Here is a 27418-nt window from a genome sequence, read left to right as displayed (position 1 = left end):
AATGGAGGTTGCTGGGTAAGGATGTAGCCCAGGACTCAGACGAAAGGGCAGAGGGTGGCCATCAGCAGACTCCCCTCTTCCTGATGCCAGCTCCCTTGATCAGGCACTGAGGACCTCTCAATAATGTGCTCCACCACTTGATAAACTGCAAGCAAACAAGACTGGGTTTGCTTCCCAGCCTGTTTCCATGGTGACTGCCCTGACTGAATGCCAGTAGCACCAATTGCTACTCCTAAGACCATAGGATGTAGAAACAGAAAATTGGCCCAACATGCCTACTCTGCAATTCAATCAAATCATGGCTGATCTCTTATTCATGCACTTTACCCTCCTGCCTAATCTCCACAACCTTTGATCCCCTTGTTGAGTAAAAGTTTGTCTATCTCCGCTTTAAATACAGTTAATGACCCAGTCCTTATAGACCTTTGTGGTAAAGAATTCAACAAATTTTCTACCCTCTGAGAGAAAAGAAAATCTCTCCTCATCTTTGTCCCACATGGGCAACCTCTTACTCTGAGATTAAGCCATCTGGTCCTAGACACTCACAAGGGGAAACAACATTTGGATCTACCCTGTCAAGGCACGTAACAATCTTGTATGTTTCAATAAGGTTGCCTGTCATTCTTCTAAGTTCCACTGTGGGGAGATCAAACTTATTCAATCTCTCCTCATAAGAAAACCCTTCCAGAAGCAACCCAGGGAACCTTCTCCAGAATATCTCCAATGCCAGTATATCTTTCCTTGGAAAAAGGGTGTATTCCAGCTGTGGTTTGACTGGTGACTTGTGTAGTTCTAGCTCCCTATTTTTGTATTGCACTCCTTTTAAGGTAAAGGCCAACATAGCTTTTTGCAATTCAGACTCCAGGATCTACTAGTCCTTCTGTGCTACAGCTTTCTGCAGTCTGTCTCCATTTAAATAATATTCAACTCCTCTATTATTCCTGATAAAGCACATAATTTCATGTTTCCCCACATTATATTCTATCTGTCAAGTTTTTGCCCCCTCACTTAACTTGCTGAAATCCCTCTACAAACCCTTTGTGTCATCTTCAGCACTTGATCTGCTGCCCACTTTGTGTATTCACAAACTTGACTATGGTACCTTCATTTTCCCCACCCAAGTCATGAATATGAATATATATTATAAATAATTATGGCCCCAGCACTGATTGCAGTGGTACCCAGTAGTTACAGGTTGCCATCTTGAAAATGACCCCTTTATCTCAGCACTTTGTCATCCTCTAGTTAACCCTGTATCCCTGCTAATAAACTACCCTGATGCCATGGGCTTGGATCTTATTAATTAGCTTTCTATGCTGTCTCTTATTGAACGCCTTTTGGAAATTCAAATGCATTGCATCTACTGGTTCCCCTTTATCAACCCTGCTTTTTACCTCCTCAAAGAAAGCTAATAAATTTTGGCAGACATGATTCCCCTTCATAACACTGCTTGATTATATCAAGTATTTCTAAATAGTCTGCTATGACATCCTTTATAATGAATTCTGTCACTTCCCAATAATAGGTCTAAAGGTCATGGCCTATTAATACATCAGCAGTTTTCTAATCCTGTAGGACTTCTCTAGAATCTAAGGATTCTTGGAAGATTACTGTCACTAATCCACTTCTTTTAAATTTCCAGGATGCAAGGTTATTAGCGTTTAGACCCATTGCTTTCCCTAGTACCTTTTCTCTAGTGATAGTTATTGTGTTTACTTCCTCACACCCCACTGCCTCCTTTCGCCCCATGAGTATATGATACTTTTGGAATACTGCTGATGTTTTCTATGGTGAAGCCCAATGCAATTTTTTCTCAACTCCTGTGCCATTTACAACCATAGAACCATAGAAATGATACAGCACAGCTCATCTGACCCAAAGACACCCAGATGCCCTCTCTAATCCCATCTTCCTGCATACTGCCAATAGCCCTGCAAGCTTACCGCATTTAAGGTGCAGATCTAGATAGTTTTTTAAATAATTTAGTGTGCCTCCATCACCAACTGATGCAGCGAATTCCAGACACCCATCAGCCACTGCGTAAAAAATTGTTCCTCATGTCCCTTCTAATCCTTGTCCCACTTGAATCTATGACCCTTGGGTTTTTGCACTCTCTGCGAAGGGAGACAGGTTTCTCCCCTCTACTCTATCTCAACCTAATTTTGTCATGTCACCCCTCAGCCTTCTCAGTTCCAAGGAAAACAACCCTAACCGCTCCAATTTCTCCTCGTAGCTACGATGCTTCAGCCCTGGCCTCATTCCAGTAAATCTTCTCTGCACTCTGTCCACAGCAATTGTGTACTTTCTCTTATGTGGCGACCAGAATTGCACACAATACTCCAACTCTGGCCTCACCAGTCTCTTATACATCTTTATCATTATATCCCTACTTTTTTAATCTATACCTCTGCCAATTCCATATGTTGTCTTTACAACCTTATCTACCTAAACTGCTACCTTTAGGAACCCTTGCATTTGCATGTCAAGATCTCTCACTTCAACTGCCCATCTCAGTAATTCCCATCGACTGTCTATTCACTTTCACTGTTTGACTTTCCTAAATATATTGCCTCACACTTATCAGAGTTGAACTCCATCGACCACTTTCATGCCAACCCCACTAACCCATCTATGTCATTTTGGAATTACAGCTATCCTCTATACTGTTCACTACACAGCCAGATTTTGTGTCGTCTGCAGATTTCCCAGTTTTGCCCCCACGTCCAAGCCCAAATCGTTATTGTATAAAACAAACAGCAGTGGTTGCAACACTGAGCCCCTCAGAAACAGTTTTCCATTTGTTTGGGCAGCCATTGACCTTAACCCTTTGTTTCCTGTTATCAAGCCAACTCTGGATTCAATTCGACACATTACCTTTTATCCCTTGGGCTTTTACTTTGCTATGTGGGACCTTGCTAAAATCCATGTAGACAACGTTCATTACACTGCCCACATTGATCCTCCTTCTCTCTTCCTCAAAGAATTCAATCAAATTTGTAAAGTATGACCATCCCTTGACAAAGCCAGGTTGGCTATCCCTTTTCTGATGAAGGGTCTAGGTCCAAAACGTCAGCTTTTCTGCTCCTCTGATGCTGCTTGGCCTGCTGTGTTCATCCAGCTCCACACCTTGTTATCCCTGATTAATCCATGCCTTTCTAAGGAACAGTTTATCCAATGTCTCAGGATTAATTCTCACAATTTGCCCACCACCAGTTTCTGGTTACCCATTATTATTATCCCAGCCTCATTCTCCAAGGAGCTGATCTTCACTTTGCCCTCTCTGTTCCCTTTTATATATTTAAACAAGTTCTTACTATGCATGTTTGCATGGTTTGCCAGTTTGCCTTGTCATTTATTGTATGTTCTACACAGCTTCTAACTAGGCCTGTAGGAATACCAATGCTGTTTAGTATAAAATGGGCAAATGGCGGAGAAACTCAGCAGCATTAACAGAGTTAATGTTTCAGCTCCAATACCTTTTGTGTCTTCTGTCTCCAGAGATGTTGTTAGACCAGCTGAGATTCTCCAGTGCTTTCTCTTTGCATTTCAAGTCTCCAGCATCTGCAGTACTTGGACTTTAATTGACTGATTTAAAATTGCACTTTGTGACAGACCCAAGCATTGCGTAAATCTGAATGACTCTTTGTGTGGTGACTCAACCAGAAAGAATGGTGTGCTGCAAATGCCTGCTATTGTAAGTGAGGCTACCGCCTATCTGCAGCCAGGAAAATTTCCATTCAGAAGAGCACAGACCCATATCTCTTCAAGGAGATAGGTGACCTTTTTGTGCAGGTGCTCAGTATCCACATTCCCCAGGAGGTGCAGGGCAGTCCCAAATCCCAAGGAATCGTGCAAGAAGGATTTACCTTTGTTCTAGTTCATTTTGATCATCACTGCCCCAGTTGCTGATTCGGACTAACTTTGTGCTCATTGTTTTCTTCCACAGGAAGCTTACCAGTCTGTCATTGAGTACTTTGGTGAAGATATTAAAACAATGCCTCCATCCATGTTCTTCCCATTCTTTTTGAGATTCATCAAGGCTTACAAGGTATAGAACTGAACAATGAAGCGATTTCTGTACGTTTAGTGGCCTAGAATGGTGTGTATAGACTTCAGTGTTTGCTTCAGAATGCGTTGCTCCTTCCTGAAGCCCACGTCTGGGCAATCCCATCATTATTCTAATGAAATTAGAATTTTTTAACTTATTGTACAGCAAATATTTTATTAGCCAGTACCTATGGAACCAGGAGTGTACCAGTTGATCAAATATTCCAGTTGATCAAGAGGTCCACATAATCATTGTAAAAACACACACTAAATAATAGAAACATAATACAGGTGGTATGCGCATCACAGTTATACTTTACTTATAGCATAAATCACTTCAATAATAATGCGACTTTGACTTAAATAGAACTTACTGGCAGAGAGCCTTCTCATTTGGCGTAATGGACTACGCCAACATTGTGATAATATGGTAAACGTCACAATATTTGAGGCATATAGTTCTGGCAGGTTCATCAAGAGTCCTGCTTCACAAGGTGCCAATTAAAGCAAAGTTTCTTGGAAATATTGTCTGCATTATCGCTATACCCTCTACAGGTGATTTTTATGTAGACCATTTGATCCTTCAAGCCCCCCTTGCCATTCAGGAAGATCATGACTGATCTGACTGTGGCCTCCACTCCATTTTCTTGCCTATCCCTGATACTGCTTGATTTCCTCTGTCCTTCAGCATTCTGGAGGAGAATGTCACAGACTGATGACTCTCTGAGAGAAATGGTTTCTTCTTAACTCCCTCATAAATGGGAGGCCTCTTATTTTTATACTGTGTCCTAGTTCTAGTCTATTCCACAATGGGAGTATAGACCACTTTGACACTGAGAAAATGTCGCATACCAGGTAATTTTACATGCCACAGTCTATGGTCAATTAAGAGAAACTCGTTTCACTGGCAGGAAAGGTAATACCAGAGGACCTACACTTATTAAAATTGAGAAAAGACCCAGACATGTAGTCACTGCTTGAAAGAGTGGCAGAATCTGATTTAGTTGTGACTTTTGAGATTACTTTCAAAATGTGCTGTTCTAAGAAACTATCAGAACACAGGTCATGTTAGGAACAAAACAAAGTTGCTGGAAAAGCTCAGCAGGTCTGGCAAATTCTGTAGAGGAGAAGACCTTGCAGGTCATATTCGACTTGGTACTGTGTAATGTGACAGGGTTAACTATCAAACTCAGAGTATTGACATCTTTGGGTAGTGGCGATCAGAAAATGATTCAATTTTACATCCACTTTGAAAGGGAGGTTGTTGTGTATAAAATTGATGTTTAATTAAGATTAAAAGATTTAAAAAGTGCAAGTATGTCAGCATGAGCTAGCTGAAATGTAGTGGGATATTAAGCGAACAGATGCATTACTACACGAGTGTTGGCAGACATTGGAAGGGATATTTCAGAATATTCAGAATAAGTACATTCCTACCATAAAGGAAAATTCCCAAAGGAGGACCTAGCATCGGTTGTTAACTAAAGACATTAAGGAGACCATCAAACTTGAGGAAAAAGTGATAAAGGTGAACAGCAGTTCAGATGACTGGTCAGAATATACAGAATGTATACAGAAAATGACAAAAGGGTTTTCAGTACAAATAAATAAGAGAATGAGCAGAAACAAGCTAGAAATAAAAGGATAGAGAGCAAGAATTTCTACAGGTATAAAAAAGGAAAAGAATAAAGTTGGTTGACTTGAGGGTGAAAATGTAGAATTTATGGTAGATAATAAAGAACTGGCAGATGTAATGAATAAATGTTTTGCTTCTGACTTCACTGGAGAGAATGCAGAAAGTATCTCAGTAATACCTTTAAATCAGGAAGTGAATGGAAGAAAGGAAGCTGGTAAATTATAATCACTAGGGAAGTGTTAGTGAGCAAATTGATACAACTGGAGGTGGGTAAGGTTCTGGATCCAGATGGACTTCATCCCAGGCTTTTTAAAAAAGGTAGCAAATGAAGTCTAAGATTTATTGGCGTTGATTTCCCAAAATCCAGAATGCATTTGACAAGGTTGCAGATAAGGGGTTATTGTACAAAGCAGGAGCTTATACTGTGATGTCCTGGTACAAATACAAGATTGGTGGGCTGGCAGAAAAATACAGAGTATGCATAAATTGGTCTTTTTCAGATTGGCAGGACATGATGAGTGGAGTCAACATAGATTACAATTTATATCAACAAATTAGATGAGATTTAAAGTATGGTGGGTAAAGTTGCAGGTGACATGTTGATAGGTCAGGAAATATGCTGGGAAGATGACATAAGCAGGTGATATCAATAGATTAAGTGAGTGGGCAAAATTCTAGCAGATGGAGTATAATATGGGAAAATAGAAACTAGTTTACTTTGACAGGAAGAATAAGAACACAGAGTATAATTTAAATGGTGAAACACTGTGGAATTCCAAGGTGCATATTGATCTAGGTGTTTCGTTGCAAAATTTAAGTATGCAGCTAAGGCAAGTGATTTAAGATGGCTCGTAGAATGTGATCTATATTACGAAAGGAATTAAACATAAAAATAATGATTTATGCTTCAGTTATACAGGGCACTAGTGAGAATACATCTCGAATATTCTGTGCAGTTTTGGCCTGCTTACTAAAGGAAAGCTGCTACTATGTTGAAGGTGATTCAGAAGATGTTTATACTCAATCAATACTTGGAATGGGCAGCTTGTCTAATGTGGGTAGACTTGGCTTTATTTCACCAGTGTTTAGGAAAGCAAGGGATGACTTGAGTTGGACTAAAGGATCTGTTTCCATGTTATTTGACTCTATCTGGTTGCTCTTAACAAGGTGGGTGTGGAAAGGATGTGTAGTCTTGTTGATGAGTCCAGAACTAAGGGAACACTGTTTAAAAGTAGGCATCACCTCTTTAAGGCAGAGATGAGAAGATTTTTCTTGCCCTCAGAGGGTTGTGCAACTTTAGTACTATCTGCCTCGGAAGCCAGTGGAAGTGATTTTTAAGAGAGACATAGATAGATTCTTGTTAGGTGAGGGAATCCAAGGTTAATGAGGATAGAGAGGAATGTGGAATTTGGAACACATACTGGACTTTAATTCATGATGGAACAGGCTTGAGGTATCAAATGCTATTTTTCTGCTCCTAATTTGTATGGACTTTGATAAACAATAAAGAAATTGTAGGAAGAATTGTCAAAAAAGGGACAGAATGATCATGTGGCATTATGTGGTTAGTCTTTTCAACCAGCTGGCACAGAAACAGTGGACCAACTGTCTTCTTTCTGAGCTGTAAGATTCTATGAAACATTGTAAATTGACATCAAAGCAGTGGTTCAAAGCCATTTTGATTGTAATTATACGAAGCCAGCAGGTTCATGGCAATACCTGACAATTCCATTTTCTTTTGCAATCTCAGCAAGCTGAGCAGGAAAATGAGAGCCGAAAGAAGCAAGAAGCAATGGCCGTTCAGAACACAGAGGACAAAGTATCATCGTCCAACAGCGACCAGCCAGATGTGAAGGTAAGGCCTCTGTCTGAGCTGAGTGGTGGATTGGTTTGTTTTACAGCGGTTTGAGAAAATATGTTCGGAGAATCATTGAATCCCTACAGTGTGGGGACAGGTCATCAGCCCATTGAGTCAATGCCGAGCCCCTGAAGAGCATCCCACCCAAACCCATCCCCGTACCCTATCCCTGTAACCCTACACTTACCATACCTAACGCACCTATACTGCACATTCCTGGACACTATGGGAAATTTAGCATGGCCTAACTTGCACATCTTTGGACTGTGGGAGGAAACCAGACCACCTAGCGGAAACCCACACAGACATGGGAGAATATGCAAAACTCCACATGGACTGATGTGCTTGAGGCTGGAATCAAACCCACATCCCTGGCACTGTGAGGCAGCAGTGCAAACCGCTGTACCGTTTCTATTCAAAGAATTTGTTAAACAAGGGGAGCAGACTCATTTCAAATGTTAAGGGCATTGAATTAGCAACTCAGCTTGAGATTGAAATTGTGTAAGAGCTACCGATGGGCCATTTGGCCTGTCTCCTGGCAACTGATTTGAGAGCTAAAATAAAGGCCTACCTGCCTTTCCCTTCATAGCCCAGGAAGATCAAAACAACTTGAAGTCTAAGGTTCCCTGTAAATTGGAATCCAGGCCCTGAAATTGTCACCTGAACTTCTGGGGTGTCTGAAATTAGTGAGTCTCTGTGAAGGGTCATTCCCATTCTATTGTCCTGACTGAGTACAGCAATACTGGTCACCATTGGCTGTGTTTCTTTTATACTTAGTTAAATCTTAGAACATTTTTTCTTTAACATGAAGCTACTGATGGTATTGTTTTACTTTAATTATTTCATGGTATGTGGGTGTCAGTGGAAAAACCAATGTTAATTACCCATCCCTAATTGCCCTTAAACTGAGTGGCTTTATCGGCCACCTCAGAGGGCATTTAAGAGTAAATCTTTTAAGTCAGACCAGATAAGAATGGAAGATTTCCTTCCCTAAAGGATATCAACGTACCAGATGGGTTTTTGCCACAATTGGCGGTAGTTCTCGCAGCCATCATTACCGAGGCCAGCTTATTATTTCAGATTTTTGTTTCTTAATTAATTCAAACTCCACAAGCTGCTGTGCTGGGATTTGAACCCGTGCTCAGCAGATCATGAGCCGGGGCTGCTGAATTGATACTGGAGAGGTATTGCCACCACTTGCCCGAGTTGTGCTGGGAACCACTATCTAGTCTAACTACCAAGACTTGATCCTTCAAAGAAGCAGAGAATGTCCCTCAAGACAGTGATCTCCTCACTAACAGAGGAAAGATTACTACTGATTGAGGCAAATTACTCAAAGCTGATTACGGAGTACAGTGGAGTGGTAGGTTGCTATGACAGCTCATACAATGACAGAAGAACACAGTTCTGTATCTACAACAGAATTACACAGTAGAGGCCCTTCAGACCATCTTGCCTGTTCTGGTTCTACGACCTAATTATGATCTCCTGCCTTTTCCCCATATCCCTGCAAAGTATTTTTATTCAGAAGGTCATACCATGCTGTTTTGAATGCATCAATTGTATCTGCCTCCACTACATTTCCAGCCAGTGCATTCCACACCCAAATTACTTGCTGAGTGAAAGAGGTTTTTTCTCACATCACCCTTACTTTGTATCACTTTAAAATATATCCACGTGACAAGGTCATTTTCATTGTTGGGAGACCAACAAAATAAGACTGCAAGTAAAGGCCTGACACCCCAGTGAGGATCAGGATCCACAGAGTAACTCACTGCCTTCCACAGACAGGTCCGGGACTGGTATTGTCAGCTACCCAGAAGTGGGTCCCATTTGCTGGGCAGCAACATAATGGAGTGGGAGCTCAAGATATAAAAAACAATACAGTCTGTCACACTTCATACACCACTCAGTTTTCTGCGTCACACTTCTAAAAATACTCAAAGAAAGTCGCCTGAGATTCACATACTGAAATCTATTGGGTAGCAGTTAATGTGCAGCAAGCTCAAAGGGTGTGGTGGGAGCTCCATGTCCCCAGCAAAGTGGCCTACACCTGGCACTGAATCAAACACAGGCCTCTGCTGAAGTCTATCGGGCCACCATGGAAATTCACCCTCTATTAGGATTGAAATTCCAAGCACCTACGTTGTCAGCAGTGACACCATGGTACATTACTCATGTGTATATCAGGTTGAAGGGGGTGCAATGTGCAAGTACGGCAAGATTGTTAAGACTGTGTAGCGATGTTGAGCATTTCTGTTGCTCCTGGCTTTGCAAGCCTTCTTTTTTATTCTAATAAATTAACAACTGTGTCCCTGGTTGAAGATTTCTGGCACTGGGCCAGCCTGTAAGTGACAAATAAGTTTCTTTGACAAGCAGGTCACCTGCACAATAAGTTCCACAAGCTTTACAGTTGGGTCAATGCATGTACAAACTTGGATTTGATTGTGCCATGAATAAGTTGGAAATAATTGTACACGGTATTTCTACCCTTGAGTTGTCAGGGGTATTTAAATCCTGATAATCAGGTGATGAAAGAATAAACGAGAACAAGCCTGTGAAAGATTTTTACCAAAGGGTGTCACAGTGGCACTGTGGTTAGCACTGCTGCCTCACAGCGCCATGGACCTGGAGCAAATCCAGCCTTTGGGTGACTGTCTGTGTGGCGTCTACACATTCGCCACCGTGTCTATATGGGTTTCTTCAGACAGTCCCAAGATGTGCAGGTCAAGTGGCTTGGCCATGTTAAATTGCCCCATAGTATCCAGGGTTTTGCAGGCTTGGTGGATTAGCTAGGGGAAATGTGGTGTCATGGGAATAGAGTGGGATGCTGTTAGGTGGGTCACTGCAGGCTCCATGGGCCAAATAGCCTCCATCTGCACTGTGAGAATTTTATGATGATAACAAAAAAAAAGGTGTATCTCTCTTGACTTCACTCTACTGCAGTAGGTATTTTCTAATCAACCCATTCAGATGTTGTAACATATGTCTGGATGTTTGATTTGATTTATTACATGTACCAAAACACAGTGAAAAGCATTGTTTTGTGTCCTGTTCAGGCAAGTCATACCTTACATAAGTACGTCAGGGTAATAGAACAGAAAACAGAATATAGGGTTACAGGTACAAAGAAGGTGCAAGAAATATCAAGTTTAATATATCAGAGGTCCATTCAAAAGTCTGGAGTAGATGAGACATGAATTCAGGCCTCCTGGCCCAGAAGCAGGGATATTACCACTGAAACACAAGACCCCCACTGTACTGGTGTATACACTTAAGGAACCACCCAGTCAAATCCTCCACCTGTATGCACTTCATACCAATTAAAACAATTAACATCGAGTTTTTCAACTAACAAACTGCATATTTCAACTAGTGTTTGCCTAACTAGGTGTAGACCTGGATAAACATAGCAGGCCAAGCAGCATCTTAGGAGCAGGAAATTGTCAGGCTCTCAATTTGTCCCTGTTTGAACTCTGTACCTAATAAACAAAGTTTGAGTTTTCAGCTCTAAAGAAGCACGCCATTCAATGTGATGAAATCATTTCAACCTAATAAGACAGCATGCCACTCATCTGAGTGCAAGTCGCTTCATAAGAGATCTGCTCTTTTATCTTACTTAAAGAGGGAATGATTTAACAGAGAAGTTTACACCCAACCCGTATGCTCTTTTCTAAAATGGTTGACTCCAAGTCTTCTTCAATTTCACAAATGATTTTATTTTCTGCTGATTGATTCTGATGAAAGTTGCAGCTTCACAGCCATAATAAGTGAATTGTTGTTTTTGTTTTCTGTAGCCTCTTCCCACGAGGAATAAAGTCCCTCACATGGATCTAATGGCTGAGCTGAAGAAGAAGCAACAGGGTAAAGAGAGAATGATGTATGAGGGCAAGGACGGAGCAATTGAGGATATTATCACAGGTAATTAATCAGAGGAGAATATCAGCTAGTTGTCATGCATGCTGACCTGGGAAAGTAAAATTCGAACACTAATCCTTAAATGGGTGGCTAGGAGGGACTGAAACTCTCTCCACACCCCAAATAGCCACACAGTGAATCCTTTTGCTGGCTCTTTCATGTCACTTCAGTGCAGAAAATGTTACTACACAGTCACAGTTTTGTGGAAATCTGCAAAAGACATGGGATGCTGAGGAACACTTGATGTTTCGGAATGAAAGATTTTTGTCAGACCAGGAATACAAGGGAATACTGGTCGATACGTGGAGGTTGATCAGCCAGAATCCATTGAATGGTGTGGCAGGGTTCGAGGGACAGAATAGCCTGCTGTTCCGTTGGCAGTGTGATAGTGCCACTCATCAAGGTGACACTTTCCAGCCAGTGGTAACTGAGCTCATTGAAGGAAGTCCCAAGTAGACCCTGAGTTAGAAAAATATGGAGAAAATACACAGTTGACTTTAAATTTGGGAGCGTTCAGATAAGTGATAACTCTTAATTCTTCTTAAACCAAGTAGGGAGGTCAAGAACGAAGTACAGGTAAAATTGTGTCTTTTGTATTTAGCTGTTACAGCACTGTAGTAAGCTCTCTGAAACCTGGATATCTTTACCGCTGTATGAGTTACTGTTGGGGTCAGTGGTTAAACTGAGAAATCCCTGAAAGTGTCGCTTGTTTCTCAGCTGTTGTAAAGTTGTAGAAAGTTAAACCTTAGTTCAAATGGCACATTGCTCTTCTAAAGGGAATTTTAGCTATTATTTTGAATTATTTCCAATATCACTTGTGTCCAAACTTGTGTTTTATTTCTGTAAAGCTGGATGAGATGAATGAAATGTGATTCTCTGGCCTCATAACCATTAAAGAAACATTAGACAGACATATCATTGCAAAAGCAAAATTTAGATTGTTTGTAAACCACTTCTATTGAAACAAAAGATTTCTTGTTTCAAATTTTGGGAGGAAGGGAAAATGTGGCTCTTTCTTAGCCATTGTTAATATGTTGAGTTGAAAACTGTCTCTATGACTCTCACTCTTTCCTTTGCTCTTCTTTATATATCCCTCCCTATCCCCTGATTTCCTTATGTCCTCTCTCCGCTCTATGTTGCTTTGCATTTGCTTGCTGTCTACGCCCTACTTTCATGATTTTAATCACATTCTCTTCTGCTTGTTCTTTATCTCCATCATGCTTGCTCCTTCATTCCTTTCTTATCATGTCAATCTCCGTACCTCTGTCCCCCTTCCTTTCGAACACTACATTGGCATCATTCTTCCTGCATGGACTCTCATGGACAGCACTGAAGACTGTCCCCTTCACTGCACGGACTGCCAAACGCTCTTCTCGACTATTCTACGATGCCTCGTTTAACGATGAAAGTCCGCCTTAGTGAGCTCTGCACTTTCTCTAGGTAACTGAACCGCAGCATTAATGTTTCATGCTTTGAAATCCATCAGGGAACATTATTACTCTCCAATACATTACAGGTTGGAGCAAAGTGCATCGTAGGTAACTTGACAATTAGTGTAGCAAATCCATATAAAGTTTCGGCTGTACCCTCAGGTAGTTTAATGGAATAATGCACGTTATCTAAAGTGCTAATTTAGAAATTAAGTGATGCAATATTAATGTGAAATAACTTTATCTAATTTAATAGACAATGCAAGCATTACAATAAATGACAAAGGTAATCTCATATGAATCATTTAAGTCTTTCACTACTAAAATCGTGCCACATAATTTGAGCTTTATGTGATGATGTCATTGGGAATGAATTCCTTTTATGTCGATGCCGTCGTATAAATTGACCTCTGAAGTTTCGAGAAACCATTCCAAAATGCAGTAGAGGCTTTGACTCATGTACTGTATAAAAGTGAACCACCAGCAGGAGGCAGTGGTCACCTTGTTTATTGTTCAGCACAAAGCTATTGTTCTGTGTGGCCATGTCTTAATCTTCTCCATGGCTTTGCAATTGTACCCAGTTACACCAGAAAGTAAAACATCAACTCTTGAGGTGAAAAGTAGAAGCAGATAACTAATGTGAGTGTAGCATGTTATGGTTATAAAGGAGGTTTGACTTCTACAGCAAGCCCATGCAAGAACACGGATTTTTGCAGCTGACAAATTAGGTCATCTGGTACACCAGAGAGACTGCATGTCATGATAGTTTAGAATTCAGCAAAGTAGGACCAAAAGCTTGATTAAGATGGGGAAAATAGAGTATGAGAGTAAGCTTATAAGGAGCATAAAAGCAGACTGTTAGAGCTTCTATACATATGCAACTAGGAAAAGATTAGTGAAGACATATCTAGGTTCCTTACAGCCTGAATGGGAGAATTGATAATGGAGAACAAACAAATGGTAGAGCTTTTATTCAGTCTTCACATAAGAAAACACCAATAACTTCCCAGAAGATGTAACAAAATAATGTCAGGCATGAGCAATTGAAAGAAATTAGTCTTAATAAAAATGTGCTGGAAAATTAATGGCCCTGATAATCTAGATCTCTGAGTACTAAAGGTGTTGGCCTTGGGAATAGTGAATGCATTCATTGTTATCTTTCAGAAATTCTATTTGTTGTGGGACAATCCTAATAAATTGGATTCTACTCTTTGAAAAAAGTAATGAGGGAGAAAGTGGGAAACTATAGACTGTTTATCCCAACATTAGTAAGAAAGAAAATGCTGGCGTCGACCATAATGTATGTGATAACAGGACCCTTAAAATACCAACTGAGCTATACAAAGTCAGCATGGCTTTTGGGAAAGGGCAATTGTGTTTGACAAACCTACTAGTGTTTTTTGAGAGTATAATTAGTAGAACAGATTGGGAAACGCTGCAGATATGCATATTTGGATTTTCAGAAAGATTTTGATCAAGTCTTAGATAAGATATCATTGTGCAAAATCAAAGCAGATGGCGTGGATTGAAAATTGGGTAGAAGGCAGAGAACAGAACAAATGGGGCACATTCAGTATGTAAGGCTGTGACAAGTGGGATATGTCAGAGCAGTGCTTGCATCCCAGCTATTCACAATATATATCAACAGTTTGGATGTGGGAATTGAGTGTAATATTTCCAAGTTTTCTGATGAGAGAAAACTAGATGGGAGTGTCAGTGGTAAGGAGGATATAAAAAGGCTTCAATGTATTTTGATCTAGTTGAGTGAGTGGGTAAATACATGGGAGACGCAGTGTAATTTGGGTAATTATGGAGTTTCCATTTCGGTTGGAAAAACAGAATAGCAGAGTATTATTTAAATTGTGAGAGATTGAGAAAGGTTGATATGCAAAGGGACCTGGGTGTCTTTTTACACCAGTCACTCCAATTAAACTTGACAGTGCAGCAAGCAGTTAGGTAGGCAAGTATATGTTGCTATTCATTGCAAGAGGGTTTGAGTACAGAAGCAAGGAAGTCTTACTGCAGGTTAGGGCCTTGGTGGGTTCACACCCAGAGTATTGTGTGTCGTTTTGGTGTCTGTCTCGAGGATTATAAAATTATAAGGAACACGGATCGGGTGAATACCCAAGGTCTTTTTTCCCCAGAGTTGGGGAGTTCAAAACTAGAGGGCTTAGGTTTAGGGTGAGAGGGGAAAGATTTAAAAAGATCTGAGGAGTAATGTTTTCAGGCAGAGGGTGTTGCGTGTATAAAACGGCCGGCCAGAGGAAATGGTGGAGGCGAATATGATTATAACATTTAAGAGGCATCTGGATGAGTACATGAATTTGAAGGATTTTGAGGGATATGGGCCAGATGCTGGCAAATGGGACTAGGTCAGATTGGGATGTCTGGTCAGTGTGGACATGTTGGGCCAAAGGGTCTGTTACTGCGCTATACGACTCTGAGACCTTACCTAAGAAAATAGGCCATTGAAGGAATGCAATGCCAATTCACCAGAAAGATTCCTGGGCTGCGGGTTTGTTGTATGAGGAGATTTTGGGCAGACTAGGCCTGTATTCACTGGAGATTAGAAGAATGACAGGGCTTCCTGTTGAAGCATATATAAAGTTCTGACAGGGCTGGAGAGACTGGATGCAGGGACGATGTCTCTTTGCCACAGCATCCAGAAAACGGGGTTACAGTCTAAAGATACACAGTGGATCATTCGGACTGAGATGAGACATTTCTTCACTTGGTGGTAGACCTGTGGAATCTCTACCATAGAAGGCTGTGGAGGCCAATTCACTGATTAGCTTTGAAATAAATAGATTTTTCAAAGCGAAAGGCGTCAAAGGATATGGGGATATAGCGGGAGTAGGATGTTGGAAAAGAGGATCAGTCATGATCCTGTTGAGTGTCAAATGGCCTGTTTCTGCTCCTTTGTTCTAGATTTCTATAGGATCTGCAGTATTTGGTCCCAGTGGTTCCTCTGTCTGGAAGTTCCCAACTCTGAACTTCATTGGTGAACCATTGTGCATTGGACACGGAATCAGTTGATGAGTCAGTGATTGCACAGTGTTTGGTGATTGTCCAGGCATTCTAACAGTTTTTATAAAAGCTGTGTTTGTAAGGAGTTTCCTTCTCAAGGAGCGCATAGAGTTTTTTACAGCACAGAAAGAAGCGCTAGTCATCAGACCTCCAGCCATTCCAGTCTCACATTCCAGCACTTGGCCAGTAGCCTTGTATGATATAGCATTTCAATGTTCATCCAAAAAGTTCTTAATTGTCTTGAGAGATTCCAAATGGACTGGCCATTCAGGCAGTGAATTCCAGGTACTCACTGATCTCTGAGTGAAAAGATTTTTCTTTACACCCTACTTAAATCTTCATCTCCTTCCCTTAAAACTGTGCCCCTGATTACTGACCTCTCTACTAATGGGACAAGTATCTCTCTCTCTGCTCCAAGAAAAACAACCCTAGCCTATCCAGTCTCTCTTCATAGCTGAATTGGCCCAGCCCAGGCAACATCCTCATGAACCTCCTCTGCACCCGCTCCTGTGTAAACACATCCTTCCGATAGAGTGGTGACTGTAACTGCACACAGTACTCCAACAATGGGCAAACTGATATCATATACAGCTCCATCATAACCACTTTGCTCTTGTATTCATTGTCTGAACTAAAAGACAAGTTTGTCATGGTGATTCTAGTGACCTGGTTTCTATGAATTAACTGATCTAAGTGTACATGGAGGGAGAGATCAGCTGTTCCTGATGGCTTTCCACTTGGGATAAGAAGACTTGTACTCATTTTCATGATTTTGGGATATTTGGAACACTTTACAGCCAATCAAGTACTTTTGAAGTTTGTAATGTCAAAAACGAAACAGCCAGTTTGTGCACAGCAACTTCCCACAAACAGTAATGCAAAAGTGGCCAGATAAGTTGTTTTGGTGATGTTGGTTAACAGAAATATTCACCAGGGCTCCAGGGATAACTCTACTGGTCTGCTGCAGAATACAGTCCTGGGATCCATGAGGGCAATGTCATCTTGCTTCAACATCTCACCTCAACGATTGTACGCCTGACAGCACATTGACAGTGCTCAGGCCTGGAGCATGCCAACTAAGTAGACAATCAACTAAGCAAGTAAAGATTTAAATGGAGGAGCAGGCTCCATAAGCACCCCATTTCTCAATCAAAGGGAAGCCCAACATATCAACGTGAAAAAAAAATTCAAGCATTTGCAAACATTTTAAGCTCAAGGTACCTGGGAATGATATGTGAGGAGCCCACTATCACAGATTCTAGCCTTAAACCATTTCAGTGAGCTGAATATAACAAAGGCTACGGGTTTCAATACATTTCGGCTGCTGTGGCAACTAAACTAGCATCTGAATGGGGTCTGTCAGCAGATAGGGATCTAGATGTTCCAGTGCATGAACTGCCAAAGGCAAGCACGCAGTTAGGAAAGCTAATAGAATATTATGGTTTATTGGAAGAGGATTTGACTACAAAAGTTGGGATATTACGCTGTTGTTGTACAGGGCATTGACAAAACCCCATCTGGAGTGTTGTGTGCATTATCTGTCTCTGAAATAACTTCACCAAGGCCAGTTTCCTATCACCAAGCCATCCGTTATTTATACGTACATTGTACATGACACTGACCCTGCTAGCTCAGAGCCGGCTCCTAGAGTGAATGGAACTCCTGACACTCCTATTTATACCTGTCAGCCAGGGCTCCCTGATTAGCCCAGGCTAACAACCCCAATAAGGGATAATGGGAACTGCAGATGCTGGAGAATCCAAGATAACAAAGTGTGGAGCTGGCTGAACATAGCAGGCCAAGCAGCATCTCAGGAGCACAAAAGCTGACGTTTCAGGCCTAGACCCTTCATAGGGAACTCATTCTATGATGTCCCCCTGGCTGACCTCATTCCAATCACTGCAATCTCCTTTATTTAAAGAAGGATGTAATGGCATTGAAAGCATTTCAGTGGTTTACTAGAATAATGCCTGATATGGGCAGGTTGTCTTTTGGGGAAGGATCGGCAGGCTGGGTTTGTACCTGCCAGAGTTTTGAAAAATGAGCTAACTTAATTGGAACTTATGAGTACCTGAGGGGTCTTGACAGGGTAGAATGGTCCCCATTTGACTCAGGGTCTTTGATACTGCACTCAACCAAATGCTGCCTCAGTGTCAAAGATAATCACTCTTACCTTAGCTAAGCAGTCCAGCTGATTTTTCCAGGTTTTAAACCAAGGAACCAGAGTGTGTTGTCCCTTGTGGAAGAATCTAGAACTAATGGTCACTATGAAAATATAGGCTGTCTAATTTAATTCGGCGATGAGGGGTTGACTGTTTTTCACAGGGTGGTGACTCTTTGGAAATGGAAGTGGTGTCTTTGAATATTTTTAAAGAAGAGGAGGCTAAGTTCTTGACAAGCAATGGAGTGGACGATAATGTTTGGCTGGCAGGAATGTGCGATAATTGGATCAGCATGATCGTATTGAATGAAATTGTAGGATAAAGGGGCCAGTGGCTCCTCATTTGTATCTACCCAACAGAATTGAAAATGGCCCCAGGTGTGTCCTACCCACATGAAGCAGACATTCACTTTGGCCAATCACAGCCTCATCAATGACCTCTCAAAGTCCTCTAACATCAGCAAAATGCTAGAAGGTGTCGTCAGACAGCACTATTGAATTCCCCTCAGCAATAACCTGACACTCGGTTTGGGTTTTAGCAGAACCACTTGGCTTCAGACCTTATTACAACCTTGGTTCAAACCTGGACAAATGAGCTGAACTGCTCAGCTCAAGTCCGAGTGACCCCCAACCCCCACCTTTGACACTGAAGCAGCATTTGCCTGATTGCAGTATCAAAGGCCCTCATATGAAATGGGAGCTAGAAACAAACTGACCACTTTCTGATCCAGTGTGAGATGAAATAGTTTGTTGTGTTGAAGGCTGATAATCTGAGCCTCACAATATCTCTGCAAAAGTTCCTCGAGGCAATGAGCTAGGCCCAACCATTTCAGCTGCTCCTTCATTGTCCTTTCCACCATTGTGAAGTTAAATGTTTGCACTGATGTTTGCACATTATTTTTCCAATTTTCAATTCCTAAGTGACTGAAATGATCGATACCTAGATGTAGAGTCAAAAACTCTATAACACAGAGAAAAACCCTTCAGCCCATCAAGTCTGTGTTGGTTAAAAACAAGCAGCCAATTATTCTAATCCAATCTTTCTGCATTTGGCCTATGGCCATGCTCATCTTGACGTTGCAAGTGTACATCGAAATACTTCTTCAATGCTATGAGGGTGTCTGCCCCTACAGTCTTTATAGGCAGTGAGTTCCAGATTCCTACTACCCTCTGGTTGAATACATTTTTCTTTACACCTCCCTCTAAACGTCCTACCCCTTACCTTAAAACAATACCCCACCATGGTCATTGATCCCTCCATCAAGGAGAAAAATTCCTTCCTGTCCACCCTGCCTATGCCCCTCAGAATTTTATATGTCTTAATGATGACCCTCCCCAGTCTCCTCTGCTCCAAGGAAAACAGCCCCAGTTGATCCAATCTCTCTTTATAACTAAAACTCCCCAGCAAAGGCATTGTCCTGGTAAATCTCCTCTGCATCCCTTTCAGTACAATCACATCCCTCCTATAATGTGGATTCCAAAACTGCACAAAGACTGAAAGACAACTTTGGCAACAAGTGGTAAGTATCACTTCATAGATGCTAGACAAATTACCTCCAATGATTCAATCCACACTGCCCTTGACATTCAACCATTGTCAGAGCCCCCAACATCTAAGTTGAAACTGGAGACGGATGAGGGAGTTGCCATTGACGATAAATTTAAATAGAACAGTCATATACATATATACTGAGAATATGAGAGCAGGTCAGAGGTTGGAAATTCTACAGCAACTAACTCACCTCCTAACTTCCCAAAGTCCCAGCACTACCCGTGAAGATGGCATCTTCACACTTGCCTGAATGAGTGCAGCTCTACAACACGACAGCTTAACTCCATTCAGAACAAAGCAACCACCTCAATCAGCAGCCCTTCAGCATTCACTCCTTACACCAGCATGGACAAGACTTCTACAACAACATCTGACAAAGCCATGCCCCCTCTAGCCTAGAAGATATATATGGTAACATACGTAGTAACATCAAAATGTACAGGTTCCCCTCATGCCATGACATCCCGACCTGGAAATATATCACCAATCCTTCACCATCATTATCAAAATCCTGGACTCCCTCCTAACTGCAACGTCAGGACAGTTACACAATGTGGACTTCATCTGTTCGATGCAGTGGCTCATTACCACCTTCTTAAGGACAATCAGGGATAGGAAATGGTGATCAGAGATAATGGGAACTGCAGCTGCTGAAGAATCCAAGATAACAAAGTGTGTGGCTGGATGAACACAGCAGGCCAAGCAGCATCTTAGGAGCACAAAAGCTGATGTTTCGGGCCTAGACCCTTCATCAGAAAAGGGGGATGGGGAGAGGATTCTGAAATAAATAAGGAGAGATGGGGAGGCAGACTGAAGATGGATAGAGGAGAAGATAGGTGAAGAGGAGACTATGGGTGGGGTGGTAGGGAGGGGATAGGTCAGTCCGGGGAGGATGGACAGGTCGGGGGTGGGATGATTTCCTAGTAGGTAGGAAATGGAGGTGCAGCTTGAGGCGGGAGGAGGAATAGGTGAGAGGAAGAACAGGTTAGGCAGGCGGAGACGAGCTGGGCTGGTTTTGGGATGCAGTGTTGGGAGGGGTGGGGGCGCAGATTTTGAAGCTGGTGAAATCCACATTGATACTATTGGGCTGCAGGGTTCCCAAGCGGAATACGAGTTGCTCTTGGGAGGGAAATGGGTCTAGTCAATGTTGCCCGTATTCCATGAAAAGAGAAACCAAAATTGCTACTGCAACTTCAACAATGTCTTAGCACCCTGCAGTCTTGACTATTCCAACTAGTCTCCATTTTACATTCTCTGTAAATTTGGGTTCTCCATCACCTATAATGCCTCTTTTTGAACTTATACCAACATCCTATTCACTCCTACTCCCTGTTCATGGTTAATTAATCCTTGGAAGTTAGCTTTTCTGGTGAAATCATTCCATCAGCAAAGAATGGAGAGCCACTTTCTTGAGCTGCTGCAGCTCACTTGATGTTGGTAAACATTATTTGGAAGAGTATTCTAGTTTTTTGATAATGTGCTCAATGATCTGTGTTAGTCCCTAGTTCAGTGCTGCCTACATTCTTATCCTCTGGTCACCTTGCCCCGGTAGCATCCTCTTTCATTAAACACTTCATGGTTTCAGTGCTTTTCCAATTCTGGTCTCCTCTGCAGCCTCCATTATAAATGCTTCAACATTGGAAACCTTGTGTTCAACTTCATGTGCTGTAAGCTCTGGAATAGCCCCCAGGAAACATTGGAACCTTTAATACCTCCTTATCCGACTCATTATCAAAATTTGTTTCCTGTGAAGCACCTTTGAACATTTAACAAAGCCCTAGAGCTCAGGAAGAGGCCCTTACACCCAACAAGACTGCACTGATACATGAGCCTGAAGCTGGATGAACACAGCAGGCCAAGCAGCATCTCAGGAGCTCCTGAGATGCTGCTTGGCCTGCTGTGTTCATCCAGCTTCACACTCTATTATCTTGGATTCTCCAGCATCTGCAGTTCCCATTATCTCTGCACTGATACATGATGTCTTTCTAAACTAAAATGTTTTGCCTGTGTGTTGTGTATATCCCTGCCTATTCATATACCTGTCAAAGGTGCCTCTAAGTTGTTGCTATTGTATCTGCCTCTACCACCTCCTCTAGCAGTGCATTCCAGGCACTTACCAAACTCTGTGCAAAAGAAAACACTAATATCTCCTTTAAGTTTACCCCCTTTCACCTTAAAAGTTTGTCTGCAGTCAAAGTACTTTATAAATACAGGTTATTTTAAAATTTGACACTCCTGTACGCGATGCTGAACAGCATTTAGCACAGCCTGTATGTTACAACAGGCAACAACTTGTACTATTCCAAAGTACTACAACGCTCAGAATCACTCATTATAGGTGTGGGACATTTAGTTACAAGGTATAAAATCATTCCATTTTACAACGTGTAACAACTTGTGCTTGTTTTCATCTGAACTGATCTAGGCCTACTTCTCTCAGTAACTTTGTGGAGTTCTCTATATGCTGTGATGTGTGCTGGCTCTCTGAGGTTTCTGCTTCTGAGTGCTGTGTTTCCGCTGCCTGATAGCTGCTCTTCATGAAGCGTGCTGCTGCTGTTGCCTAGCATCGGGGCTGCTGCTGTCGTCTGGTTTTGCTTCCTGCATTTGTGCGCTGCTTCTCTGCTTCCCTGTCCTGCTTTCCCTGCTATACACCACCTAGCAGGCATGACACTTCAAGGTAAGCCTCAAAGGTGTCTGATATCATTTTACTCAGTTTCAATGCGAGCTGAATTTTGATCAACTGACAAATAAGTTGAATCAATTAGGAGTGGTAATGTGGGGGTAAAAACAGGCAGTTTTGGGGACATGTTGTGGTACGTGATGTTGTTGGGGATAGGCAACTGGTGGGTAACAAAAAGGGTGTTCTGACCAGGAAGAGGTTCCTGAATTTCTTATGCTTCCAGATGGCAGACCCCAAACTGTTGCATTCATGGGTGAGGAGGGATGAATCATAGAGTCCATCCAGTATGAAAGCAGACCATTCAGCCCATTGAGTACATGCTGACCCCCTGGAGAGCATCCCCACCAGAAACACCCACCTGCCCAATCCCTGTAACCCTACATTTCCCATGGCTAACACAGCCAGGCTACACACCCCTGAACACTACGGGCAATTTAGCATGGCCAATCCACCTAGCCTGCACATCTTTGGACTGTGGTAGGAAACCGGAGCACCCAGAGGAAACCCACGCAGACACGGGAAGAATGTGCAAACTCCACACAGACAGTTGCCCAAAGATGGAGGCAAACCTGGTCCCTGGTGTTTTGAGGAAGCAGTGTGAACCACTGAGCCACTGTGCTATAATGACTGCCACCTCCTTCTTTATTGTCCCACCATCTCAGTTGAGTGGGAACAAGGTTAACGAGAAAAACATGTCTTCCCTTATGGATACTTTACTCTAAGACCTAAATGACTTACCCTTTAAAATGAGGCCATTTAACCAGGTCTTCTTGAAACAACAAAAAGAGTGAGTTTATTGGTTACTGAGCGTTAGTGACAGAACACACATACACTTAGAAATGAGGTAAAAAAGATAAAGGTTCAAAAAGAAAGATATGTGGGTCAGTCTCTGGATCACTCACAGAGCAGAATAGTTGAATTCTATGGCTGTGTCAGAGTGGAGGTTACTGGTAGTATTCATATCAATAATTGGTCAATTATTTTTGAGATTCTTTGTTTTGCATGCTTTCTGAAGTTCCAATATACAGGGTGAGAAAGAATCTTTTGTTTCTGTTTTAACTGGTTTGCAGCACGCTGTTAGAGAAGATCTGTACCTTGAAAAGACAGGAATGACTAGAGGACAGTTCTTTGATTTTCACAGCATCGTAATGCCTGAACCAGACCTGGTACACCCAAAAACTCTGAATCCCACTGGTTCATTCCAGTAGAGTTGAAACTGGATTTTTATCCTTTTGTTTTGTATGTTCCTGGTAAGTAAAGCAGACATTTCTGGAGGAGGTGTCTTTCTGCCAAAAGAGGAGAAATAGTCAGCTCCTCATTACTCCTGTTCAAGTCTCTCCCTGTTTGAGGTTTCCGCCCTAACAGTTTACATGTGTGCGACTGTTCAGACTTTACCAAGCAGTACTGAGTTTAAATTGCAGTTTCTTCTGCAGGAGTTCTCCTTTTAAAGATGACATTGTTTGAAGTTAGAAGTTAAGAATGTCTACAAATGCTTCAGGGTCTTATCCATTGTCATTACTGGGGTGGTGGATCATAGGGGAAAATCGGTCATGCATTAGTGGGTGTTGGGAATGAGACAAATTACGTGTCTACGTCTATATTAGCCTGTTAACATCAATTAGTATTTCTGTAATAGTCTGTTTCTATGTCTGAGAATGATATGCATTTACACCCACATTAGCTGTGCAATCCTTTTACTCTATTAACATTAGACATTAATATAAATATAGAAGTTGTTCAAATAAGATTTTGACTGGCTTGGGTGAATATAATGTAGCATCAGATCAAGAAAAAGATCAGGATCAAATTTTACCAGTACGACTCAATTTGGTTTTCAAGTGAATTTATTTTGTGGATTGATTCTCATAGTAGCTGTAGGTGAGATTAGCGTGAGATCCAATTTTTACATCTAGGTATTGTTGGAGGCTGTGTTTGTTTGTGCCACTTCGCTAGAGGGTGTGCTTTATGCAGATATGCATCTGCAATGGAGTGCCTGCAATGAAGTGGCCACTGGGCATTGTAGTCAAGGATACAGGCTACAGAAGGAGCCACCATTTCCTTCTTTCTCCAACTCGTGACTCCCAGGCGCAATAGTCAATATTTAGAGCCTTCCATGTCATGCTTTCAGAAGCAGAGCCTCTGGCACGCCCCTGGTTACCTGGCTTCGGGTACCTCACTCTACAGAAGGTCCTTAGGTATCCAACCACATTCCATTCTGCATCCACTAAAGCTGTCCCTGTACGATTCCTGTCAGCTTGCTTGGGAGCTTTGCCTTTGAACAGATTGGTGCAGTCCTGATTTTGTCCAGGAAAGTTATGCCCATAATGTGCCTTGGACATTATTGCACTGTAATCAGTATCATTGATAAATCTGTATAGTTACTTTTCACATACCATTTGATTACCATTTCATAGACCTGGTTCAAGCTCCTGAACCGGAGTCCAGGGAGGCAGTGTAAGAGAACGCTGAAAAGTGCATATAAATTCTGTCTGTAGCAATCTTTCATTGAGAACATCAGCACGTTTAATTAAACCTGGTGCACAGATGGAGTAAGCAGTGGAAAATCTAACATCTCTCCCTGCTTCTTGCAAAGTTCGAGCAATATTGAACATTTGCCATTAGGTGTTTTAATTTCTGCTAGAATAAGTGCAAGAATTTTAGAGAAGAGCTATGCTTTGTGCACAAGGGAAAGCGAAATCGCAGTTGATGATTACTGGCCAAAAATAATAAAGAGGAAGAAGGTAAACTTTAAGGGTAAATTTGCAAGTAATATCACAATAGTCAAGCAAGACACTCTTTAAAGGAGGAAGTGGGAGTGAACATGGGCCCCTTAGAGAATGAGGCTCGGGAAATTATAATGGGGAATCAGGAAATGGCATAGGAGATGAATAAATACTTAGTGTCAATCTCCACAATAGAAGACACTAATAATATTCCAAAACGTGTAAATATTCAATGAGCAAAAGGAGGAGAGTAGATGAACAGAATAACTATTACTAGAGAGCAAGCAGAAAACAGATGGGAGCTAAGGATGCTAGCACTGCTGCCACGCAGCACCGGGGACCTGGGCTCAATCGCACCCTTGGGCAACTGCCTGTGTGGTTTTCCTCTGGGTGCTCCGGTTTCCTCCCACAGTACAAAGATACGCAGGCTAGGTGGATTGGCCATGCTAAATTGCTCTTAGTGTTCAGGGAGGTGTAGATTAAGGTAGGTAATTGTAGATAATTCATCTCAGAGTAAGAGGCCACCAATTTAAGACAGAGAAGAGCATTTTTTTTCTCAGGTAGTGAATCTGTGGAATTCTTTACCACAGAGGGTAGTAGAGGCTGGGTTATTAAGTGTATTTGAGACTTAGGTAAACAGATCTTTAATCACTAAGAGAATCAAAGCCTGTGGGGAAAAGGCAGGAAAGTGGTATTGAGGATTATCAGATCAGCCATGATCCCATTCAGTAGCAGAGCAGACCCGATGGGCTGAGTGGCCTACTTTTGCTCCTCCATCAAATGGTCTTAGTGACCTCATAGAATCGTGGAATCCCTACAGTGTAGAAGCAGGCCATTCAGTCCATTGAGTCCACACCAATCCTCCAAAGAGTATTCCACCCGGATCCACTCCTATCCTATCCCTGTGACCCTACATTTCCCATGACTAATCAACCTGACCTGCATATCCCTGGACACTATGGGCAATTTAGCATGGCCAATCCACCTAACCTGCACATCTTTGGACTGAACAGGTAATATCCCTCTTAGAAAGTAAATTGCCTTGCTGTAGTGGGTAATGATTCTGAAGAAGTTAATCTTCATGTTACATTTGGTACTGCTTTTCTACTGATGGCACACACAGCCTGCGGATGGAGAAAAAGGGATTCTCCTCCAGGTTTAAGAGGAGCAGATGTATCTGTACCAGATTGTAAGGTCCCCATAATTCTGCCTGACCAAATGTAGTCACACTTAGCAATATCAAGCAATAAACCTCCTTGTTATCTAAGAACAATAACTCTTCTGGACATATTCTACAATGGTGTCTACTTTATAACTAATCATTACTTTGGTCAAAAGCAATGCAGAAACAGAAGATTGGTGATAGCAAACTATGACAAGGAACCCTTACCCAGTGCCATGTTTTCGTAAATGATAAATTCCAAGTGTGCTCATCTGGAAGGTACAATCAACATGACCATTTTAATGAGATTGATCGGTTTTATGTCAAGACTGACATGGACCCTGTAAGAAGTGATGAGCCACCAATCTTCCCGCTGTAATAACGCACTAATTCAAATGTTTCCCATCTTTGCTACAGGGCACAGCAATCAATGGGCTTCGGTGAGGCATCCTTTTACTCAATGAATTAAGTATTGTCCTCTCTTCAGAGCTGGTTTTCACTGATCTGTTTTGTTTCAAGCATAAAACCTCAGTGACCCATTTTGGTATTTGGATAAAAAATGCTGTACATCAGCCCATTTCCCAAGATTAATACCTGTATCAAAAAAGCATTGGACCTCTGCCAATATGGAGGGAAAACTTGTCCTTCTTGCAGATACAATTTTGATACAAGTTCCAAATAAAAGAATTTAATTCTTCTAATTTTTCTTATCTTGTGGCTCTTGTTTTGGTTGAAAGCACCTGATGATAACTTATCCAGTTAACACTCCTAATGACTACTTGGCTCAGTGTGGTTTCTATTGTCTTGATCTCATTTTCCCTGATATCCATATTTTCTAACAGGGATTCACACTAATGCAAAACAGAAATTACATCTGTTTTATTGTCCTCAGTATTCCAACAACATGAAGCCAATCTTAGCACCCAACAGCTTCCATGGTTAAGATCAGGGGAACACAACATTGACCAGGGATTTGAACCTGATCTGTAAAAACCACAGTCCAGCATTTAGGTAGTGCATTTTACCAAAATCCTTTACAGCCAAATATTTATAGAGCACTGTCACTGTTGTAATGTAGGAAAGATGGCAATCAATTTACGTACGATAATCTCCCACAGATAACAGGGTGATAATGACTAGACACATTCAAGAAAATCAGCCAGTGAAGGATGGTACTGGAGTCAATCTTTACTCAGTCTAGCATTTATTTACAGACTGAAACAT

General features: G+C 41.7%; 1 protein-coding gene across 9 annotated transcripts in view; it reads left to right on the top strand.

The window, feature by feature from the left end:
* Positions 1-27418, top strand: part of fmnl1a (formin-like 1a) — a 286119-nt gene that overhangs the window by 253817 nt on the left and 4884 nt on the right. For 6 of the 9 annotated variants that reach the window (XM_059638694.1, XM_048560771.2, XM_048560770.2 and 3 more), the window contains 3 exons: positions 3947-4048; positions 7434-7538; positions 11339-11462. In XM_059638694.1, the coding sequence (XP_059494677.1) occupies positions 3947-4048; positions 7434-7538; positions 11339-11462 (331 nt within the window). Of the gene's footprint in view, positions 1-3946; positions 4049-7433; positions 7539-11338; positions 11463-12786; positions 12900-22054; positions 22307-27418 lie in introns of all 9 variants that reach the window. The other 3 variants (XR_007250443.2, XR_007250442.2, XM_048560767.2) reach the window with 2 other exon arrangements.

Source organism: Stegostoma tigrinum, chromosome 31 (assembly GCF_030684315.1).
Source record: "Stegostoma tigrinum isolate sSteTig4 chromosome 31, sSteTig4.hap1, whole genome shotgun sequence".
Classification (NCBI taxonomy): Eukaryota; Metazoa; Chordata; class Chondrichthyes; order Orectolobiformes; family Stegostomatidae; genus Stegostoma; species Stegostoma tigrinum.
Note: the sequence above shows the minus strand (reverse complement) of the source record. Positions and strands in the feature narration are given on the sequence as shown.